The sequence below is a fragment of the Biomphalaria glabrata genome, chromosome 7 (assembly GCF_947242115.1).
Source record: "Biomphalaria glabrata chromosome 7, xgBioGlab47.1, whole genome shotgun sequence".
NCBI lineage: Eukaryota > Metazoa > Mollusca > Gastropoda > Planorbidae > Biomphalaria > Biomphalaria glabrata.
Genome location: NC_074717.1, coordinates 31,256,220 through 31,277,226, shown reverse-complemented (window position 1 = coordinate 31,277,226; position 21,007 = coordinate 31,256,220). Strand labels below are relative to the sequence as shown.

The window sequence follows — 21,007 nt, the reverse complement described above, 5'->3', positions numbered from 1 at the left end:
ACTCTAATGTTACTGTTGAGTTACCCTGAACAAAATTGTGTGAATTCACTGAACTTAGTTGTCTTACAAGATATTTTTGTCTGTTTGAAACATAAATGACAAAGGTACAAGATTAATGATAAAAAAATGTAAAGCTGTAATTAACTTAAGTATTTTATTTCAAATTTAAACATTTTATGTTCTTTATATAGACAGAAATAGAATGCTTTAGACTGATACTGTGATAATAGTATTAAGAAAAGAATACATAAATCAATACAAAGCTAATATATCCTGGGAACTAATAAACATAAATTATTTTTTTTTATTAAAATGTATAAATATTTTTATATACAGTTATATACACATATAAATTCAGTAATTTAGTCAGCAGGTAAAGGAGGTGGTCTCTTGGTTCTACTTTCAGTGGCCAGCTTTTGCCGGAGTTGCCTTACGTTGTTCAACAAAGTAATTTCATTTTCATCAAAGGCTTGTCTTTTTCTGTCAAAAGTCACTAAAGATCCACACAGAAAAATATAGCAATTTTTATTGTTTATTAACCAAAAATAACTAAAAAGAATCTTAGTTTTGCAATGACTTAATATTTGTATGATTTGATCTAAAGAAAAAAATAAACCCACTTACATTGGGATATTTCTAGAGAGGTATCAGGTGGCATAACTCCTTCTGGTCTTCTCACAGTATCTAATCATGGAAATATGATACATAAAAAGATAAATACAAGAAAAGCTTAATATTTTCTGTAACATTCTACTGGAACTAATGATTAACTGAAAAACACAACAAAACCTTCAAATACAGGACAAGGAACAAGTAAAATATGTCAAGGCTAACCATTCTGAGCTACTGCCTTATCCAAAAGACCAAGGGAATGAAGCCTTCCTGCCAAAATATCTTGCTCTGTTACATGCATTCTGTGCTCTTTGCTTTTTACTTCATTTATCCTGTCCTCAGCTATTTCTTCATAGCCCATGGCTGTTTCAGTTCTCTGAAATATGTCAAGTAACTTTATAAAAAAATAAATTCTGCCCTTGTTAGCCCACTGTGCTTATGTGTGCTTGAATTGGTTCAGTTGCTATCATGTATCTCTAGTGATAATGATTTTAAAACAGTATACATTCATATTTTGGATTATTGTCATAGATATTTCCTAGTGATAACATTAAAAACACTTGTCAGTGAAGCAAATTCAACTCATACATAATGAACATTATACTGTTGACATTTATCACATATAATAATAATTAGGCATGAACTGAGTTCAACAACTGAATGCAATACTTAAAAGAACTACACTGACAAAAATAAAAGAAACAATATTCCCATGACCAAAAATGCAAAAGTAGTCAAAACTAAAAGACAAACAGCAGAGATATTTTTTTTTACTCTGTTTTCAAGACAGGTATAATAACCAACTATTATAATAATAATAGGACTTAGCATATTCATTAAGAGGCCAATAGTAAACAGGTGCAGATGCAAAAAAAGATAGAGTTCTGCCAGAAAATAATTTTGTCTGCGTAGCTTATGAAATCTTGCACTCATCTTTAGTCTTTGAACTATCTTTGCGAAGAGAAGGTCTATCATCTTAGAGTTGAATTACACCTAGGAATAGGTAGATGTGTAACATTTCGGTCTTGTCTAATGAAAGAATGTACGTCAGGACTTCTAAAGTCGCAGATATAAGGAACAAATTTATGTAAAAATGCTTTTTTGAAACACAAATTTGAAGGTTAAATTAATTAGATAATGAAATCAATAGACTATATTTTGTATTTTCATGTGTCAAAGTAAAAAACTATTCGTGCAAAGTGTAGTTTTAAAAAATTAGATCTAAATCCTTTCGATCTAAACATGATAAACATGGCCTAGATCCATGAAATAGTAATACTTTCATAGAGTTGGGCACCTTTTTTTTTCTAGAGGGAGAAAAAGAGGAAGAACAATGGATAGAGATAGGAAGAAGAAAAAGATTTTTGACATTTATATTAAGAAATATCTTGCCTTTTGTTTGTGCAACAAATTCATTAAATCATAAACTTCATTTTCCATTTCTCTGTTTCTAGCAGACAACTTGTTCAGCTGAGAAGGAAAAAAAATATTGAACAGCAATATAGTTCAAACTTAGACATATTACACAGGTTAAATGGGTAAAAAAAATTGCATGTCATCAGGTTTGAAGGCAGGATTTTATCTATTTTACATTTATGAAGCATTCATGAATGATACTCTAAAAAAAAGATTTTCTTGTGAATAGATCATGAAAGTTTATATTCCATCAAATTAGAAATATATAGAGTGAAAAAAAAAGTGAAGAAACATTATCAGCCTGAATTGCAAAACTCTTAATTCAAATTTGATAGAAAATTTGGAGATAAAAAAAATAGAAGCCTTTTTTATTGTTTAAAGTTGGAAATCATCAGATATGGTCATGGAAACTTTGATACTAACAAGATAAAATACGTTTAAAGTTGGAAATCATTAGATAGGGTCAAATGTTTTTAATATGGAAACTTTGATACTAACAAGATAAAATAAGTTTAAGTAAAGTATAAGGAACTTTAAAACTAATAAAAAAAAGGTATAAAAAAAGTATTTGCAAGGTTAAAAGTAAATTGCAGAAAACAAACCTGTTCAACATCAGTTTCTTTGTCCATTTCAGCCATTTTCTGTTTGTGATTAAGTTCTTTAAAAGCCCACATATCAATATTTTGTTGAGCAGCAAAGGCCAGCTTCTGCTCCATTTTCTAATGAGAGAGAAATTATTCTTGCACAAGAAACATTCAATTTACAGTCACATCAATGTCAACAAGAGATACAACTATGTCAATCTGCAATGTCAACAAGAGATACAACTATGTCAATCTGAAATGTCAACAAGAGATACAACTATGTCAATCTGCAATGTCAACAAGAGATACAACTATGTCAATCTGAAATGTCAACAAGAGATACAACTATGTCAATCTGAAATGTCAACAAGAGATACAACGATGTCAATCTGAAATGTCAACAAGAGATACAACGATGTCAATCTGAAATGTCAACAAGAGATACAATGATGTCAATCTGAAATGTCAACAAGAGATACAACAATGTCAATCTGAAATGTCAACAAGAGATACAACAATGTCAATCTGAAATGTCAACAAGAGATACAACTATGTCAATCTGAAATGTCAACAAGAGATACAACTATGTCAATCTGCAATGTCAACAAGAGATACAACTATGTCAATCTGCAATGTCAACAAGAGATACAACTATGTCAATCTGAAATGTCAACAAGAGATACAACTATGTCAGTCTGAAATGTCAACAAGAGATACAACTATGTCAATCTGAAATGTCTTTGCAAAAAAAAACAACAACGTTATTTTGTGAATATTTTTTCCTAAAAATCTCTATAAGATTGTAATAAAACTAAAATTGGCACATAAAAGTCAAACTGATCTAAAAATAAACTGACTAAAAAAACTGTGTGTGCAAGTGTAAGATGCCATCATGAGTCATGGTGGGCTGAAGGTTATGTTGTAAATTGATTGTCTAGATTTGAACTAACTTTTCTAGCTTCTAGTTCCCTGCTTCTTTCTGCATCATCCACCTTTGCTTTCATTTTATCTTCCAGCTCAGTTTGTTTCCTATACAAGTCTTGCTCTGTTCTTAAAGTTTGGGACTGAAGAGCAAACTCACGATACAGTTCCTAAAGAAAACAAATTTAAAAAAAATTTTTTTTTTTTTTGATAAATTAAAATATAAAATGAGCAAGATTTTGAATTAAAAAAATAAAAATAATGTTAAATATCAAAACAAACCTGTTCAAATAATTTCTTCTGTAATTGCAACTCCATATTTTTTATCTCTGCTTCTTGTATTGCAACATCAGTTTCTTGATCTCTTTGCAATGCCTGGTCAAAGAAAATAAATCCATATCAATAATCTATTTAAATTTGAATTAAAACTGATTGCTAAACATCAATTACTACCAGTGAGTATTGAGCTTTAAGGTCCAAATAAGGATAGAAAACAAAACTACATTAAGATCAATATAAGAATTTTACTGCTAGTCAAGAATGTTAAGAACTAACTTTTCACTATCCTCTCTTTAAAGAGGGTCAAAGGTTACTAATATGTAAATATTTACACCAGCTATGAAGAGTCAGCCTCCAAAAATGAACTTCGACACCCCCATTCCAAAATGAGGCTACGGTCAGAGCACCACTTATCTCCAATGAAACAACACCTCTCCATAGAAGAATGAGAGAGACCAGCCCTAAGCTAGGAACTCTACAGTGTTTCAGACACAAATTTTCATCGAATAATGGTCTGACTCGTATTGCAGTGTATTTTCCTTTTGGCATCACAAAAAAGATGTTTCGGAAAAGAAATTTGAGTCTTTGACATGTTCTGATGTATATTAGATATAAGAACAGAAAGGGAGACAAGACCTACTTTCCTAACAAGTTCATCATCCAGTCGCCTCAGTTCCATTTCTCTTTGCTCTTTTTGAAACTGTAAAAATTTTCTTCTTGCTGCCTCCAACAATGTCAGCTCTTTAAGTTTCACTTCTCTGTTCATAGCTAACAACCTGAAGAATCAAGTTTATTCTTTTAAATGCATCAGTTCACAGCACAAAGGTATGAAACACTTGTTTTTAAAAAGCATGATATATTAAAAAAATTATATTGTAAAATGAAAAAAAAAAAAGAAGTTTATTTCTTCAATTTAAAAGTTAAATAATTTTTGTGCACACTATATTAATATCCATATGATGCTATTTAAAATATTAAGATTTGAAAGGGTTGTAGGTGTATATGTATAAATAAAAAAGTTTAGGCCTTTAATATTTATTAATGTGGAATTTCCATGACCATAAACCTTGCATTGCACAAACTTATTTAGATTTAAGCATACCTTATTGATACAATGGACTGGACTTGGTTTTAAACTAAAGTTTATCTTTGAAATATTTCTTTCCATTAGATAATTATAAAATACCTTTTCCTTTGATCTGCCAGCTTGGCCTCTTCCTCCTGGATCATCTTGCGCCTTCTCTCCTCAGCTTCCAACAAAAGTTGCTGCTGTCTATACCACTGCTGCTCCTCCTGTTGTTTCTGTAAGGTTTCTTTCTGCACATCTAAAGTTAGAACTCTGTCAAATAATTGTCAGAGTTAGTTGTATTTACATCTAGCAAAGTTCTAAAATGTTTTCACTCAAACCTAATTAGTCACTTATCATTATTTCATACTTTTGTCTCATATATTCCATTTCTTCTTGTCTGATTCTCTCTCTCTCTTGAACCTAAGGGAAAAAAAAATGGAAATGACATTACAACCAAAAGTAGTCCAAAGGCTTCTTATTGATTACAGCACAAAAAAGTAATTTATCAATGTAAACATTTATGTCAGTAATAAGTGGTACTGCCTCATTACACTATAGTTATACCTCTGTCAATGCTAGAGTGGAAAGTTTTTCAAAACCTATTAAAACACCATCAATATTTTAATTTTTTAAAATTTTTTAAAAATAAAATGCTGATGTATACACTACAGATGAATGCAAAAAACTTAAAAAAAAACAACAAAACCAATAACATTTTGTTCCACCAATTTGTGCCATGATAAACAAAAACAGCAAAACAAATGTTTATGAAGTTATTACATTTACTGAATGAGAAAGTTTGCAATACACATTTGATCAACCTGATAGTCCACAATGAACTTGGGGTACTTGTTAAATACTGGGTAGTTTCCATTGGTCAGGGGAACAAAGTCCTCCAAGATGTTTTGAGGATGGACTTCATCAGGGGTAGACTCCATGAGACGATTGGCCTCTTTGATGATCTGCTTGATACTTATGGCATTACGATGGTGGAAAAAAAACTGAAACATATTGGAAAAAACAAGAGGAATCTTCAGATAAAAACATTTATTAAACAATTTTAAGATAAATGTTAATATAGAAATTTAAGATACTGTTGTAACCCTGTTCCTCCCTGACTAACCACGTGCAAAGTAGGGTGATTTTTGTTTATGCTGTTGGGCATAAATGACCTGAACTAGTGTGTAAATGTGTTAAGAAACTTAAGTTATAATTTTTGATTTATCGAGTGAGGATTAAGGATTGTTTTCTTTAATTTGTTTTAGTGAATCAGGATATATAAATTTGATTTGGAGATTGTGACATTATTTCTTTTTATCAGGGATATTGATTGCAATTGAAGAGATACCAGCGATCTGAGAATCTGAGTTATTTTCTTTAGTTCAACCCCACGTCTTAACAATACCATTTATAAAATGACAAACAACCATTAAGAATATTTTTATTGTAGGGTTTTAAAACACTAAATTACACAGAACACATTCTCATGATGAATTACTTGCATATGTCAAAAAAAGGACAACAACTTCATGAAATAAATCCCAAATATGTAATCAATTGAAAGTTTGAAGGTGTATGCAGTTATTTTAAGGCTCAATTTGGTTTACAGAACATTGACATGTTAATATTACATGTGAAGTTTCTGAGTTAAGAGTTTCATACAGTGAGCTGCCTTGACCTTCTATAGGTACAACAATAAAACAAAAAACAAAGAGGAGTTGGCTCTCAATATTAGCACAAGTTTGTGCCCATTTATGGGGAGTAATCTCCCTTTATCAATCAGCACAAGACATTGATTAAAAATACAATAATAAAAAAGATTTTCCTACCTTAAAGTCCTCCATCTCTGTACACTTCATCAGTGGTCCTCTGGCACTGATAGCATATGCCACAACAGCTACCAGCATGTAAGCAGGATGATTACTGATGATATTGTCCCACAATATCAGCCACTCTTCTTGGGTTAACACTTCAGAGAACACAGTTTCCAAAAGAGGCCATGCATATATCTAAATTGGCAATAATAAGTTATTTCAATGTCAAATCAACATAGCATTCATGAACCAGCCAAATGCTATCATTGAGCTCTTGTTATCAAAATACCATGAACTTAACTTAATTGATAGAATACCATGAACTTAACTTAATTGATAGAATAGCTCAGAGCAAGTTAGCTCGTGTATATACAATTATGAATGAAAACAAAAAAAGACAATAAGATCAGGATTATATTTTCCTCAGGGCCACATTCTTACATGCCAATGAGTCTTGGAGCTGAGAGAAAAAGTTAATAAGATGCTTTAAGAAAAGACTTTCAAATAGTAGGGCATCCAGATCCTTGTAAAAAAAAAATTTAAACTTAAGGTGATACAGTCATGATTCACAAAGACTTTTCTCCTAAGTGCAATAGAAAAAGAGAAACTGTCAAAAGAAATGAAGTGGCACTTTAAAAAAAGGGTAGCCTCCAACAAGGAGGGCGCATGCTGAGGATGAAGGTGAATGTAGAGAACAGAAAGGATCTGCAGATATTATCATAACCCATTATGTGATGCAACATTGTAATTTCATTCTTATAATGTTGTAAGACTAACCTAGCATCATGAGATGTTCTATATATTGATCACATAATGCTGCTATACTTTGAAAGTGAGAACCTACCTGTGATGTAAAGTGAGATCCTACCTGTGATGTAAAGTGAGAACCTACCTGTGATGTAAAGTGAGAACCTACCTGTGATGTAAAGTGAGAACCTACCTGTGATGTAAAGTGAGAACCTACCTGTGATGTAAAGTGAGAACCTACCTGTGATGTAAAGTGAGAACCTACCTGTGATGTAAAGTGAAAACCTACCTGTGATGTAAAGTGAGAACCTACCTGTGATGTAAAGTGAGAACCTACCTGTGATGTAACGCCACAGCTGACAAAGTGCTGAAGAAGATTCGGATCATGCTGGGCCAAAAGATTTTCTATCATGCTCAAAACATTGATAGGTGGATTGGGGAAATACTCAAACCAATGTTGACACCAGTTAACTGTAAAATGTAAAATTCAATTTTGAATATCACATTTAAAAGAACAGGATGGCTTATAAATTAGACAATCGTAATATTAACATTATATAATTGATTTTAGGTTTCACATTTAAGATCTAACAATTTACAAGTCACATGGAGCAAAGTTCAGTTGTTTATTTGCTCAACATTGCACATTGGTAGTGTGAAACCAGCACAAATGATAAGTTATCTTATCTTATATGATACAGAAGTTATTTAAAAAAAGATGATTATGTGCTACGCGTCATGCATTTATCCCAGCAGTTGTAAGGTAAGTACAAATAATAAGAGTAAGACTAAATAACAAGCCAACTTAAAACTCAAGAAAAATTCACTGTCTCCATACAGATATGAACTCAGGACAATGTGCTAAACAGCCAAACTTTCTAACAATCAGCCACAAGTTTTATTTAAATTTTTTTTCATAAACATAAATACAAATATTAACTACCTAGAAATTATAAAAAAAAAAGAAGAAAAGTAAAGTTCCCCTTTCAGACCTTGTGGTCTATAGGGCAGATGATGTAAAGGTCATCTGTTTCTGTGGCCCACAGTTAACACTTAAATTGTAGATGAAATAAAAAAGTTTGAAATAAAACAAGGCATAGCAAAATGAAGTGTTAAACGAAAATGGTGCTCACCTATTATAGTGACAATGAGTTCAAAGCAAACCAGGTGATTGTTTTGAAACAGTTTGACAAAAGGAAACACAAAACAAGGCAAATACTGTGTCTCACCAAATATAGGAGACCAATGAGCTAATGCTGATAATACTCTGGAGATGGAAATTTAATGCTTAAAATTAAATGAGGTACAAACAATTCATTGACAAACATAATTAGAGTCTATCTTATCTTATAGATTACAGATGTTCCTTCATAACAGAAGATAATTACACCTTATGCATATCCATGTTATAAACTAATCATGCATTAATTAATTAATTAGACTTTAAACTCTGCTAAGTTAATGGTTTTCCTGACTGATTCAGCCAACTGGTTCCATGCTCTAAAGGTACTAGTGAAGAAGGTTTATTTCTCAACAAATACTGTTAGGTGATCACACTTATGACTGTTTCCCCTGATATGGCCAACAGGCATGAGACCTTAGAGGGAAAGGAGGAATTGTAGAGCTGTGAGTTAGCAGAGAGGGGGGGTACATAATACCAGTTGGCTGTATACTGGGTTAGCAGTTACCAAGATAATCCAAATTTATAGACTTATACATTGATAGCTGTTATTGCAATTTAATTCAGCCAAAGCCCATTTAATGAAGAGTTAACAATAATTTTGAAAGATAAATCCACAACTTCTATTAATTACATAATAAATATTGTTCCGAAGCTAGAGAAACAAAAATGAACTGTGTGAGCACTGAATGTCAGCTCTAGATGGGCAAACTGATAGAGAGATAATTGGAGAAAAAAGGTTGGTAAGAGAAGGGGGGGGGGTCATAACCAAACCAATATTCTCAAAATGAATATTTCAGACAACAATGATTGGTACTTCTCTTCAACACCTAAGATTTAAAAGTGTATCATTTATAGAAAATCAAACAAGCTCGATTTTGGTGAGTGATGGCAAGAATCTCTAGCAATAGCTTTTAAAGTGTTTCATTTTGATAATTAAATGCTTTTTAAAATTTTACACATTTATTGTAAGATCTCTATTTATACAAAGACATCAGCTGAAAAGGAAAAAGTTTACAAAGGTGTCTCTGTTGTAAATGTCAACTCTGAAGGATCAAATTATTTGCAACATTTTTTCCCCATTATTTCAATAACAATATAACCAACCTTTGTAAAATTCTCAGCAGCTTTCTACTTTTGATTGGATAGACTTCATGAAGTTTAGAATATGCTGGATGCACTCCCTTGTCTATTAAGGCAGCATAAGCTGAATAGTTTTCTGGTAGTTCTAGTATTTTGTTCCAGATGAACATTCTGATTGGTTAATAGAAAAATCATTAATCATTTTCAGACCAATGGAAACACATCAAATACTAAAAGAAAGGTCTACACTGAAACCAATGATTAACTCATTAGACCCTGTTTTGAGATAAAAATTATAAAACCTAGCAAAGGAAAACCACTTTAAAAAAATACCTTATAATTTTATTTTCTTTAAAAAAAAAATCAATCTTATGCAAGAAGATAGCAAGAAAGATCAGTTTTTAATAAAAAGTCCTAGTATAGAAAAAAAGTTCTATGTATACAAGTTTTCAAAAATATTTTCCCTATCACGTTACAACTCCTAAAAGGCTATAGTATTTATTTTAATAAGTATAACAAAAACTAAGATGACTATTGTTGGTAAGCGAAGCATTATAATTAGTCAAATGATATGATCTATAAATTATAGATATTAGGTCTTTGAAATGAATTTGTTTTTTTTTCAAATTACAACTCATTTGTTGAATGAAACTGAATTTGTCAAATTTGCATTTAAGAAACAACTACAGAAATATTAAAATAGAACCATATTATATTTTTTTCTGAGAATGTACCTTCTAAACTCACCTATATTTAGCTGGGTATTCACCATAGCCCTTTAAAATGGATAAGAGCTTTGTTTTGTTCAAAATTCCCATTTCATTCTTCTGAAAAAATAATGCAAAAAAAAACCCCATTAAAATTCAAGGAGGAATTTATATTCCAATCTTATTCTTATGATATGCACACTAGGAGGAAATCAAGAGATTTCACAAATATGTTTGTTATCTATCACATTAGTAAAGAATATGAAACCAGGACAACATTCCATTAACAATTCTAAATTTTAAAAGTGATATGCTTAATACTAGATACAATATATACAAGTGCAGGACTATTTTATCCTCACTTTCTGTCGGTGATTAATTTAATAATTATTACAAATAAGGGATATAAAACTGAAAAAAAAAAGGGGTTAAAATGTGATTCACTTATTACAACTAGTGACCCAAGAATTTCACAGCCTCTCAATTTAGTCAGACATGAAATCAAATTATGCGAGTGTTTCTTACAGAATCCTTTTCCTCTTTGTCACTTTTCTGAGAACTGTATCCATTTTTTTTGCCCATTACCCTGTTAGCTTCTCTTGCTGATCTGGAACGTCTCATGCTGTTCTCAGTGGACAGTGTGTCAGATAAGTTACTACTCGTCACAACTTTCATCAAAGATGGTGGTGGCTATAAAAAAACAGAGCATTTTTTTTCACTTAAACAAATATTACGTTTGAATGTGTTAACAATTAATGATATGCTATTTGAAAAACAAAACAAAACAAAATATAGCAGAATAAAAAGAATTTTTTAAAATGAAAACAAAAATATTTCAGTCACAAAGATTTAAGATAATCTTGACCTAAAAGGTTAATCAATGATTAGCCTTACCCTGTTAAGATCTGCAGCAAGGGCATCGACACTGTATATATTTAGGGAGCCATTCTCCATGACAGCTACAATGTGGCGACTGCCAGGGCTAACAGCAGCATAGCGTATCCTGCAGTCCAGAGTGCCTATGTCAAACAGCAGCTTACATGAGTCTATGTTGATAAACCTCATGATTCCATCTTGAGACAGTACACCAAGTATCTACGAGATAATTAGAATATGTTTCTCTACTATTTGGTATAGAGTATCAAAGGTATCATCTAATGAATGCATTAAAATATGTCTAGCTAAAAATTTATACAAAATAAAAAAAAATTCTACATCATTTAGGGCATCTTCTGTACAACAATTTGCAATGTAGATGTCAAGTTGTTTATTTACTTCAATTGAGTGTATTTGAAGTTGTCACACTCCAGTGGTTACATGTTCTCAATTAATATAACAAAATAATCACCTGATTGATGCCATTTTGATAGTTGTCCTGAAGGAATTCCAACTGTTTAACTGAAGTCACTTTATTTGGCATCTCAATAACACGAATCACTCTACGAGAATCAAGAGACCAAAGATGGAGAAATCTTGATTTGCCGCCAGCTATTAAATATCTGGAATCTCTGAAGAGTAAATAATAAAAAAAAATCACTCCTAGAATGTAAGTATTTCTAACCTACTTGACCAGATAAAAAATAAAATGAGAAAAAACACACAAAAAAAAACAATAACAGGAGAGCTGAAAAGGAAATGTCTGTTCAAAGGTGTGACCTAGGACTAGGTAATGGATTTAAAGTCACAGATTAACTAATTATATAGGGAGTTTACTAACGAAAAAAAAAAAAGGAAGATTATAAATAAATACGGAAAAAAAAAATGATTGATCACATGTCAACAAAATAAAATAAAATAATGAAATTCAAAATAGTAGGACAGGTACAGATCATAAAAATAAATTGACCATCTTCCCTGAGACATGCTACTGTTTCATCCAAATGACAAATCTTTATATTTCAACTGTGACTTTTTATTTATTTTTTATTATTTGTAAATATTTGACCTAAAAGAAAAATCAATAATGAAAACTGACATACTTTGTTGTTGCAAATGCTCGATATTTTGGATTCTCTCCAATAGGAACAGGTAACTGAAATTTACATGTTAATGTATTCATGTCCCAAGCAAAGATTGTGTCATCCTTGAAACAGGTCATTATGGTGTTACTATTTGGTAAGAAAAATGACTGCAAAAAAAACAAAACAAAAATTAAAACAAATTTTACAATGTTATAGCTGCCAATCACTGTTTAAACAGACTCAAGGAAAAAAAAGTAATATTTCTTTCAATATTTTTGCTTACTATAATTCTCTCTAAAAAATTTGGAAAAAAAAAAAAGAACATTCAATATACTTTATGTCAGTGTTTCTCAAAACAAGAAAATGTTTAAAATTTCAGTTATAAATGCAGGTTTGAATATTAACCAAGTAAAGGAGAAAGTTTCAATTCTTAATTTGTCATGCATATTAGCTGTCTGACCCTTTTATAATACAACCTTTCATGATTTAAACCTTTCTTGCTCTCAGAAAAATATGTTGCAGAAGGAGGGTAAATTGTGTAAGCTCAAAACCCAAGAAAACGCAGCATCTACTTAAAAATTATCTACAAAACACTTTTTCTGATTAAAAAAAAACAACAGAGCTGACTAGCTTTGTTGTACATGCATTCTAAATATTGTGTAAATAGCCCATATATGTAAGGAAAACAAACAGGAAAATTTTTTATAATTACAAGTCTCTTTTCTTTTTCATTACATCCTTAAAAGCCAACCAGACCCCATTGTGGAAGCTTATAGCACTTTCTCAAACCCCCAGCTGGCTAAGGGGGGGGTGGAAACAAATTGTAATCGGTTTATGGAGGGGATGCCATGTGTAGAAGTTTGAGAAACGCTGCTGGGTTCTAATTTCAACATAACATTAAGAAAAAGATTATGACAGTTTTGTACTGACTTGTGCAAGATCAACTTCCTCTTTAATGTTCAGTTTGTGTTTTTTCTGAAATGTGTTCAAGTCCCACAGCAGTGTGGTCTCTGTAGATGTGGTAATGGCATAATGACCATTCATGTGAACAGATATACCATGAATTACAGATTCATGACCATCTTTCATAATAGCCACCACTTCTTTTTTTTCTGGCGGAGAAAAGATCAATAATTTTTTTTGTGTGAATAGGATCATGATAAATAAAACATTTCAACAATACTTGGACATACAATAAAAACACATGTCAGTTGCATATGCGCCTACAATTTTAGAATTAAAAGGCTCGATAATAGAATAATTTTTGCTGTTAAAAAGATTTGAGGAAAAAAATTGTAGCAGATTTTAATAAATATTAAAAATTAGATATGAGGATAAAGCTATCCTTTTCAAAATACTATTGGGTAAAAAAAAAGCCATATTATAAATATTTTGACCAAAATTTTTTAGTTTGATTAAAAAAAAAATTTACCTTAAACAAATTAATAGGAAATTGAAGTTTAAAATTTTTTAAAATTCTAAACATGCTCTGGACTGTCAACTTAATGGTCCAGGGTTTAAACTTTGCCTGCTGACATCACCCACCGCCCTTTAATTGTGAAGAAGCTACCAAAACATGTCAACAAACAAACAATGAAGTAAAGCAGCAAAGAAAAGAGTTTTCTCATTGAAACACAACAAAGAAATTCTCTTTTGAAATGTAATTCCTGACACAGAAGAGTGGTTAGGGTGAAGAGGATCAGTGAAATGTGAAACTACACACCAAAATCAGACTGATGAGCTCTCTGGTCATGACCACATTCTTATATGCTTGCAAGTCTTGGACGCTTACTGCAGAGCTAGAGAGGAGGATCCTAGCAATGGAACTGAGATGTAACAGAATAATTCTAGGCATCACATTTAAAAACCACAATACAAACAAAGAGATTAGAGATAGGGTCACTACAGCGATTGGCCTGCTAATTATTGTAAAAAACGCAAACTAAAACTCTATGGCCATATTACAAGGTCTTCGGGGCTTGAAAGACCTTCCTCCAGGGAACAGTACTAGGAAAAAGAGGCAGAGAAACCGATGGGAAGACAACATAAAAGAATGGACGGGTCTGCCATTGAAAGAGATTCTATGAGTTTCAATGTAGTCCATCACTGTCTTATTTTCACCCTAACAATGGACCAACGAGTTACTTGACTGGTAAGTCTCACCTACCTGTATCGTAACATGTCAGTGAATTATCTCCTAGTGCCACCAGACACTCTGCTTTGCGATGAAGTCCAAAAGCCAATGCTGTACATGGCTGACCAGTTTTCTGTACATGAGTGTATCTGGGAAATTAAAAATTATTTAAGATGACACTTGGCACTGTAAAGAAATGTACAACACATTTGTCATGTGGAAGGAATTTTGAAGCATATTGTGAAAGAATACATCATGAACAAAATCTCTATGTCAAGTTCTTTTGCCTGTTTCTCATTTATATATGGTTATGATTTATGTAAGGGGTGTTACAGCTGAGTGGTTAAGCACTTGGCTACCAAATTGAGGGGTCTACAGTTAGAATCTTTGTGAAGACTAGGAATTTGAATTTTGTGATTTTTAGGACACCCTTGAGTCCATCCAACTCTAATGGGTACCTGGTCTTTGTGCTGTCTACATGACATCCTCATTAACTGTTGGCCATGGAAATAGGTGAGCTTTCCATCATTTGCCCTATAGAAAGCAAAATCTGAGAGGGTACTTTGCTTCCATTTTAATTATGACTTATGTCATGTCATGCTTTTTCGATAATTATATATTGATGATAATATTAATAAGGCTCTGTTTTTGAATTAGAAGCTTAAGGAATTTGGTAATTTATAATACAACTGAAAGAAAACCCCATTGTTATAAGTGAATTTTAAAAATCAATAACAATGCTTTACATTTTTTCATCTTGTCTATATTTGTTTAAAATTGGAAAAATTTCTACTTGACAGCCGGTTTAGCAGTCAAAAGCAGTTCAAAAAAGTAAAACATATGACCAAGTATAACAGTATAGAAATGGTTAATACATCCATTTATATAAATGCTTATTACATTTGATTGCCATGGTTCAACAATAAAACAAACCTGTTTTTAGTTAAATCAAAGAGATAAATGTTGCCAAGGCTGTCACCAGCTATAAATCTATCTGATTTATTGTCAAAGGCAACTCTTAAGAATGGAACCTGTCTTGATGGTACAGAAAATGGAGCTGAGGCACAGCGCCTTAGTTTAATGATAATTCTGAGAAGAAAAAAAGAAAAAAGACTGTTTCACAGTGTGTATACATATATCAATATAAAGACATTATACATGGATATAATGAATTCTTTTTTTTTTTTAGAAAAATTACACAATATATTTTAATATTAATATAATTAGCAGTCTTAAAGTCTGTGCCATAGAATGGTACTAACTAACATAGAATGTAACTAGCTTTTGTGTTAAAATAATCATAATACTGAAGTTGATGCTTGTATTTGTTCTTACCCATCATCTTTAGAGGGAGATGGCTTTCTGTGCCAAATTTTTCCTCTACATTTGTCAGATATTTCTCCTTCCATCTGATTTGTCAAATGATCATCATCCCAATAAGAAAAACTTGTGAAATAAATGAAAAATGGGTGAATACTCTACATTTTATGCAAACATCTTGCTAGAACTTGATTTCTAAGACTAAATCTAAAACTAAACCTCATCAAATCAGATATCTAGTCTTGTTTAGACTACTAGATCTAGACTTGTTTAGACTACTAGATCTAGACTTGTTTAGACTACTACATCTAGACTGGTTTAGACTACTAGATGTAGATTTATACTTATTTATAGTAATAGGATAAAGATTAAAGTATAAATTGTGGATAGACAACCATATTACATCCATATTAACAATTTATTTTAAATGATTATGGTAATATTGCAAATGCTACTTTTTAAAAAAATATTTCCAACACATTGGGTTTCATTGTTTCCAGAGGATAAAGTTCAACTCAAGATCAATGTGTCTATGCAGATTTTTTTTTTTTTAAATATATGTAAATCTGTGCTAACTCTTACTTTTATGGATGACATTGCTATGATGTATACCTTTTTCCTGATGCTATTTATATCTATTAAACCAAATAAGCCAGTCTCATAAGTTGATACTTTATCTCATCTTCTTATATAATACAGACGTTACTTCAAAAAAGAAGATGATTACGTCCTACGCATCATGCATATTAACCAATGACTTAAATTCTGCCAAGTCACTGGTTTTCCTGGCTAGCTCAGGCAACCCATTCCATGCTCTAATAGCACTAGGGAAGAAGGAGTATTTGTACAAATTTGTCCTAGCATATGGGACGAGGAATGTGCCTTTATCTTTGTGTCTTTCAGAGTATTTTATTAAATTTTGTTTTTGTATTTGAAGATTATGGTTCAGTGTTTTATGTATTATTGCTACTTTACTTTTGAGCCTTCTGTCCTGAAGGCTTTCTAAATTTAGTGATTTTACTAAAGGTGTTACTCTAGTCAAATGTGAATATTCGTTTGTTATGAATCGCACTGCTCTATTTTGTGTCTGTTCTAGTTTCTTAATGTTTTCTTGAGAAGAGGGGTCCCAAACAGAGGATGCATATTCTATTATTGGCCGAACCAAGGTTAAATAACATTTTAGTTTTATTTTCTTATTTGATTTATAGAAATTTCTTTTAATAAATCCTAATGCTTTGTTTGATTTTTTTGTAGTTTCATCAATATGTGGATTCCATGACAGTTTTTCATTTATTATAACACCTAGGTATTTTGCGTTTTTAGTCTGTGTTACTGGTTTGCCATGAATAAGATAAGTGGAATTAATTTGTTTTAGTTTTTTTGTTACTCTTAACAACTGACATTTTTCTGGGTGGAAAGACATGCTCCAATTAGATTCCCATTTCTGTAATTCATCTAATTCTCTTTGTAAAATATCTGTGTCTTGTGTTGTTTTTATTGTTCTATATATTATGCAATCGTCTGCAAATAATCTGACTTTTGTTCCTGAAGTAATGCAATTTGGTAAATCATTTATGTAAATTAAAAATAGTAGTGGACCCAAGACTGTTCCTTGAGGTACACCTGAGTTTACTGTTATCGGTGTTGATTTAGAACCATTTATTATTACAGTTTGTTCTCTCCCTATCAGAAAGTCTTTAATCCACTGATGCAGTGGACCATTAATGCTTTATTGATAGGCTCAGATAGGTGATTCATTTTCATAGTTTCTCCTTTTACAGAACTAAGTAAAAAATATGAACATGGAATGTCTGCTTTGACCTCAAACTAATAAAAGTGAACATTTTTATTTTTATAAAAAAAATTGTCAGAAATGTAAAAACATGAGGCATAAACTATACTATTAGCCCAAACAATCAGAACCATGTAGATCTAGTAATTCATAATATAATAGTATTAATACTGAGACAGTCCACATGCTAGCCTTGTCCATGGAACACTCTTTACTCTAGCCTAACTCTAGGGCTAGGGACCAGGGATCTAGATAAGAATTTAGTTACTTAGCAGATCATCATCATCATCATCAAACTCCATTAGAGTGAGGGCTTAAGAGGCTCAAATCCTCTCTTGCAAAAGCCCTGGACAGAAACCCTGCTGTCTTGCGTAGTGCATGAATGTCGCCATACAGGTCAAGAATTTTGGGTTTCCCAGACCTGTCGAGACGGAGATCAGCAAGTCTGGGGCAGTCAAACAGAACATGAGGCACGGTTTCCTCTTTTTCCCCGCAGCAAGGGCACAGTGAATCGAAATTTGGCCATAGCCGCGAGAAATATGAGCCTACAGGACAGTGGCCTGTCCTGCACTGTGCTATAATAGCTTGCTCAGGCCTGGACAGCCTCCACCACGGGAAAGTGCGGTCAGGGCGCCTCATGCGCTCCCAGACTCCACAGGCTTTTTGGGACTTGTCCCAGCACTCAAACCACTTTTCCATTTCTGTTTTTTGTATTATAGCCAGGGCTTGATGAAAGCTTACAGCCTGATCAGTGGGTGGAATTTGCCCTCCCTGGTGGGCCAAAGAGTCTGCGATTGTGTTGCCAGTCACACCTATGTGACTCGGTACCCACTGCATTATTACAGGGGTGCCATAGCATTGTTTGATGTTATGTGAAGCCATGATGACAGTGTTGATATTGGGGGGCCATAGTCCGGGGCTTTGCAAAGCATGTAGTACAGATTTTGAGTCAGTGACCACAACAATCTGTGTTGCCCTCAAATGTCCCTCGCCGAGTTGAGAGTCAATGACTTTTAAGGCTTCACAGACTGCCATGATCTCCGCATCAAAACTGCAAACACTACCACATGGTCCAAAGATTTTGACTGTGTAAGAGCCAAGAAAGTCGATGTAGGCTCCATAGCCTGCTCTTCCAGAATCTATTGATGCCGATCCATCAGTGTATGCAAAAATAGCACTGGGCTTGAAGGTATTAATGGTCTCCAGAGCTAGGATTTGAAGGTCGTTAGATGAACGGCTTTGCTTAGTGGCATTAGGGTCTACGAATTTCAAGCGTATGTCTGGGGTTGTTGGGCGACACCAAGGGGGAAGGGGATGAAAGCGTTGAATGTTTTGTCAGTTGGTGGAGAGGCCAGCTTCATCAGACAGTCTAGTGGCATGATGCATAAAAGACTGCATCTGGATACGTCTTCTGCATCTCCAACCATCCACTAGTTTTCTAGCTGGGAGGTATTCATCCAGCCTTTTATACCGCTCATAGCAGGTCAGTACTGACCTTTCCCTCCTAAGGGTTAGTGGAGCTATATTAGCCATTATTTCAGCCGCATTTACTGGACTTAGCAGAAAAGATAGATCTAAAATCTAGGAATTGAAACACTTGGAACAGACATGACAAGATATCTAAAGCTAATACTAATGAAAAGATATTCAATCATAGTCAATGTGTCATATTCATTCTATAGTCAGTATAGATTTACTATAGATAGAGACTATATTATAGTTTACCCACATACTGTGACATAGTATAAGACTATAAGTACAGTATACTCATTAAAAGTTATCATAATATTATATGTATGAATGTATACTATAATCTATTTATTACTATAGACTCTATCTATACTATATTACTATAGTATACTTTTTTACTAGACTCTATAGGCTTATAGGCTATAGGTATTTGGCTTAAACTTTTAAAATTTTATACCGTATAATAATAATACTACTAATTATAGGGCGACTATACACTACATAGATCTAGTCATTCTAGACTTTCCCTCCTAAGGGTTAGTGGAGCTATATTAGCCATTATTTCAGCTGCATTTACTGGACTTAGCAGAAAAGATAGATCTAAAATCTAGAAATTGAAACACTTGGAACAGACATGACAAGATATCTAAAGCTAATACTAATGAAAAGATATTCAATCATAGTCAATGTGTCATATTCATTCTATAGTCAGTATAGATTTACTATAGATAGAGACTATATTATAGTTTACCCACATACTGTGACATAGTATAAGACTATAAGTACAGTATACTCATTAAAAGTTATCATAATATTATATGTATGAATGTATACTATAATCTATTTATTACTATAGACTCTAAGACTCTATACTACTATATTACTATAGTATACTTTTTTACTAGACTCTATAGGCTTATACTATAGGCTATAGGTATTTGGCTTATACTTTTAACATTTTATACCGTATAATAATAATACTACTAATTATAGGGCGACTATACACTACATAGATCTAGTCATTCTAGTTAATGGTTGATGATTGATCTAATCTAGTCTAGTAACCTAGTTAAACTAGTTAGATCTAGTTATTCTAGTAACTAGATCTAGAATCTAGTATTAATGTAATAGTCAAAATAGATCTATAAGTATTCTATAGACTATACTATTATAATAAATATATAGTGGATCTAGACTCTGTACTATCTAGATCTAACAGAATCGAGGCAATCGATTCTAGATCTAGACTTCTAGATCTAGATCAAGTTCAAACCTGGCTTTTGCTTGACTGTTGACAGAGACAGTGACTGCTTGGTTGACGCTAACTCTAGTGTGTACTCACTAACTTTAAACTTACCTACCCCAAGCAACACACGACGTAGCGGTCGCTACGATGTTTTAAACTTATCTATATAGATCTAGATGGTCTAATTAGCTCTAGAATAGATCTCGATAAGATATGTTAAAGTTAAATAGATTATATATTTATATCTAAATTCTATTTGATCCGCAGGAAAAAAAAATCCTTTTGGAAATTCGTGTCAACACACCAAGTCGCTATGTGAAATAGCAAAATTTAAACTTTTTTTTCGAAAAGAATATAATAAAAAGAAATACATTTACCGGAACAAGACAAAACTTATAGAAGAACCAATATTCCAATAATGATGAGGAAGAGGAGGAGGATAATAATAATATTAACAATAATATCTTATCAATCCAGTATGTCATTATTAATAGTAAAAAATAAATAAATAAAGAGAACGTTCTCGATATAAGCAAATATTTCTTATCACCATTTAATACAATGCAAATGCATGTGCTCCTTCTTTCCTAGTGTCATTAAAGAAGGGAATGGGTTGCCTGAATCAGCCAGGAAAACCAACGATTTAGAGGAGTTTAAGTCATTGATTAACAT

General features: G+C 32.3%; 1 protein-coding gene across 3 annotated transcripts; it reads right to left on the bottom strand.

The window, feature by feature from the left end:
- Positions 1-140: 140 nt before the first annotated feature.
- Positions 141-20,651, bottom strand: LOC106061233 (TBC1 domain family member 31-like). 3 transcript variants are annotated; one of them, XM_056034566.1, is made up of 25 exons: positions 20,363-20,651; positions 15,843-15,953; positions 15,441-15,596; positions 14,541-14,656; positions 13,304-13,485; positions 12,392-12,540; positions 11,761-11,920; positions 11,307-11,507; positions 10,938-11,102; positions 10,453-10,532; positions 9,730-9,876; positions 8,576-8,709; positions 7,780-7,913; positions 6,711-6,890; positions 5,703-5,882; positions 5,249-5,301; positions 4,999-5,151; positions 4,453-4,588; positions 3,816-3,908; positions 3,563-3,703; positions 2,631-2,747; positions 2,005-2,082; positions 835-988; positions 625-684; positions 141-493 (listed from the first exon to the last, which is right to left on the bottom strand). In XM_056034566.1, the coding sequence occupies exons 2-25, from the start codon at positions 15,914-15,916 to the stop codon at positions 363-365; spliced, it is 3,174 nt and encodes a 1,057-aa protein (XP_055890541.1). In that variant the 5' UTR covers positions 15,917-15,953; positions 20,363-20,651; the 3' UTR covers positions 141-362. The 3 variants fall into 3 exon arrangements, with proteins under 3 accessions (XP_055890541.1, XP_055890542.1, XP_055890543.1); XM_056034567.1 differs by having other exon boundaries at positions 20,447-20,651; XM_056034568.1 differs by lacking the exon at positions 20,363-20,651 and adding an exon at positions 20,256-20,274.
- Between the last annotated feature and the right edge of the window lie 356 nt (positions 20,652-21,007).

What these genes read in the sequence shown, in the direction of transcription:
- LOC106061233 (XM_056034566.1), bottom strand. Translation starts at nt 15,916, where the DNA reads ATGGAAGGAGAAATATCTGACAAATGTAGAGGAAAAATTTGGCACAGA. An exon ending in AGGAAGTTGATCTTGCACAA is followed by an intron (nt 12,541 to 13,303) that starts GTCAGTACAAAA and finishes TTTTTTTTGCAG; the next exon opens with TCATTTTTCTTACCAAATAG. An exon ending in AGTTCATTGTGGACTATCAG is followed by an intron (nt 5,302 to 5,702) that starts GTTGATCAAATG and finishes TTTTTCCCTTAG; the next exon opens with GTTCAAGAGAGAGAGAGAAT.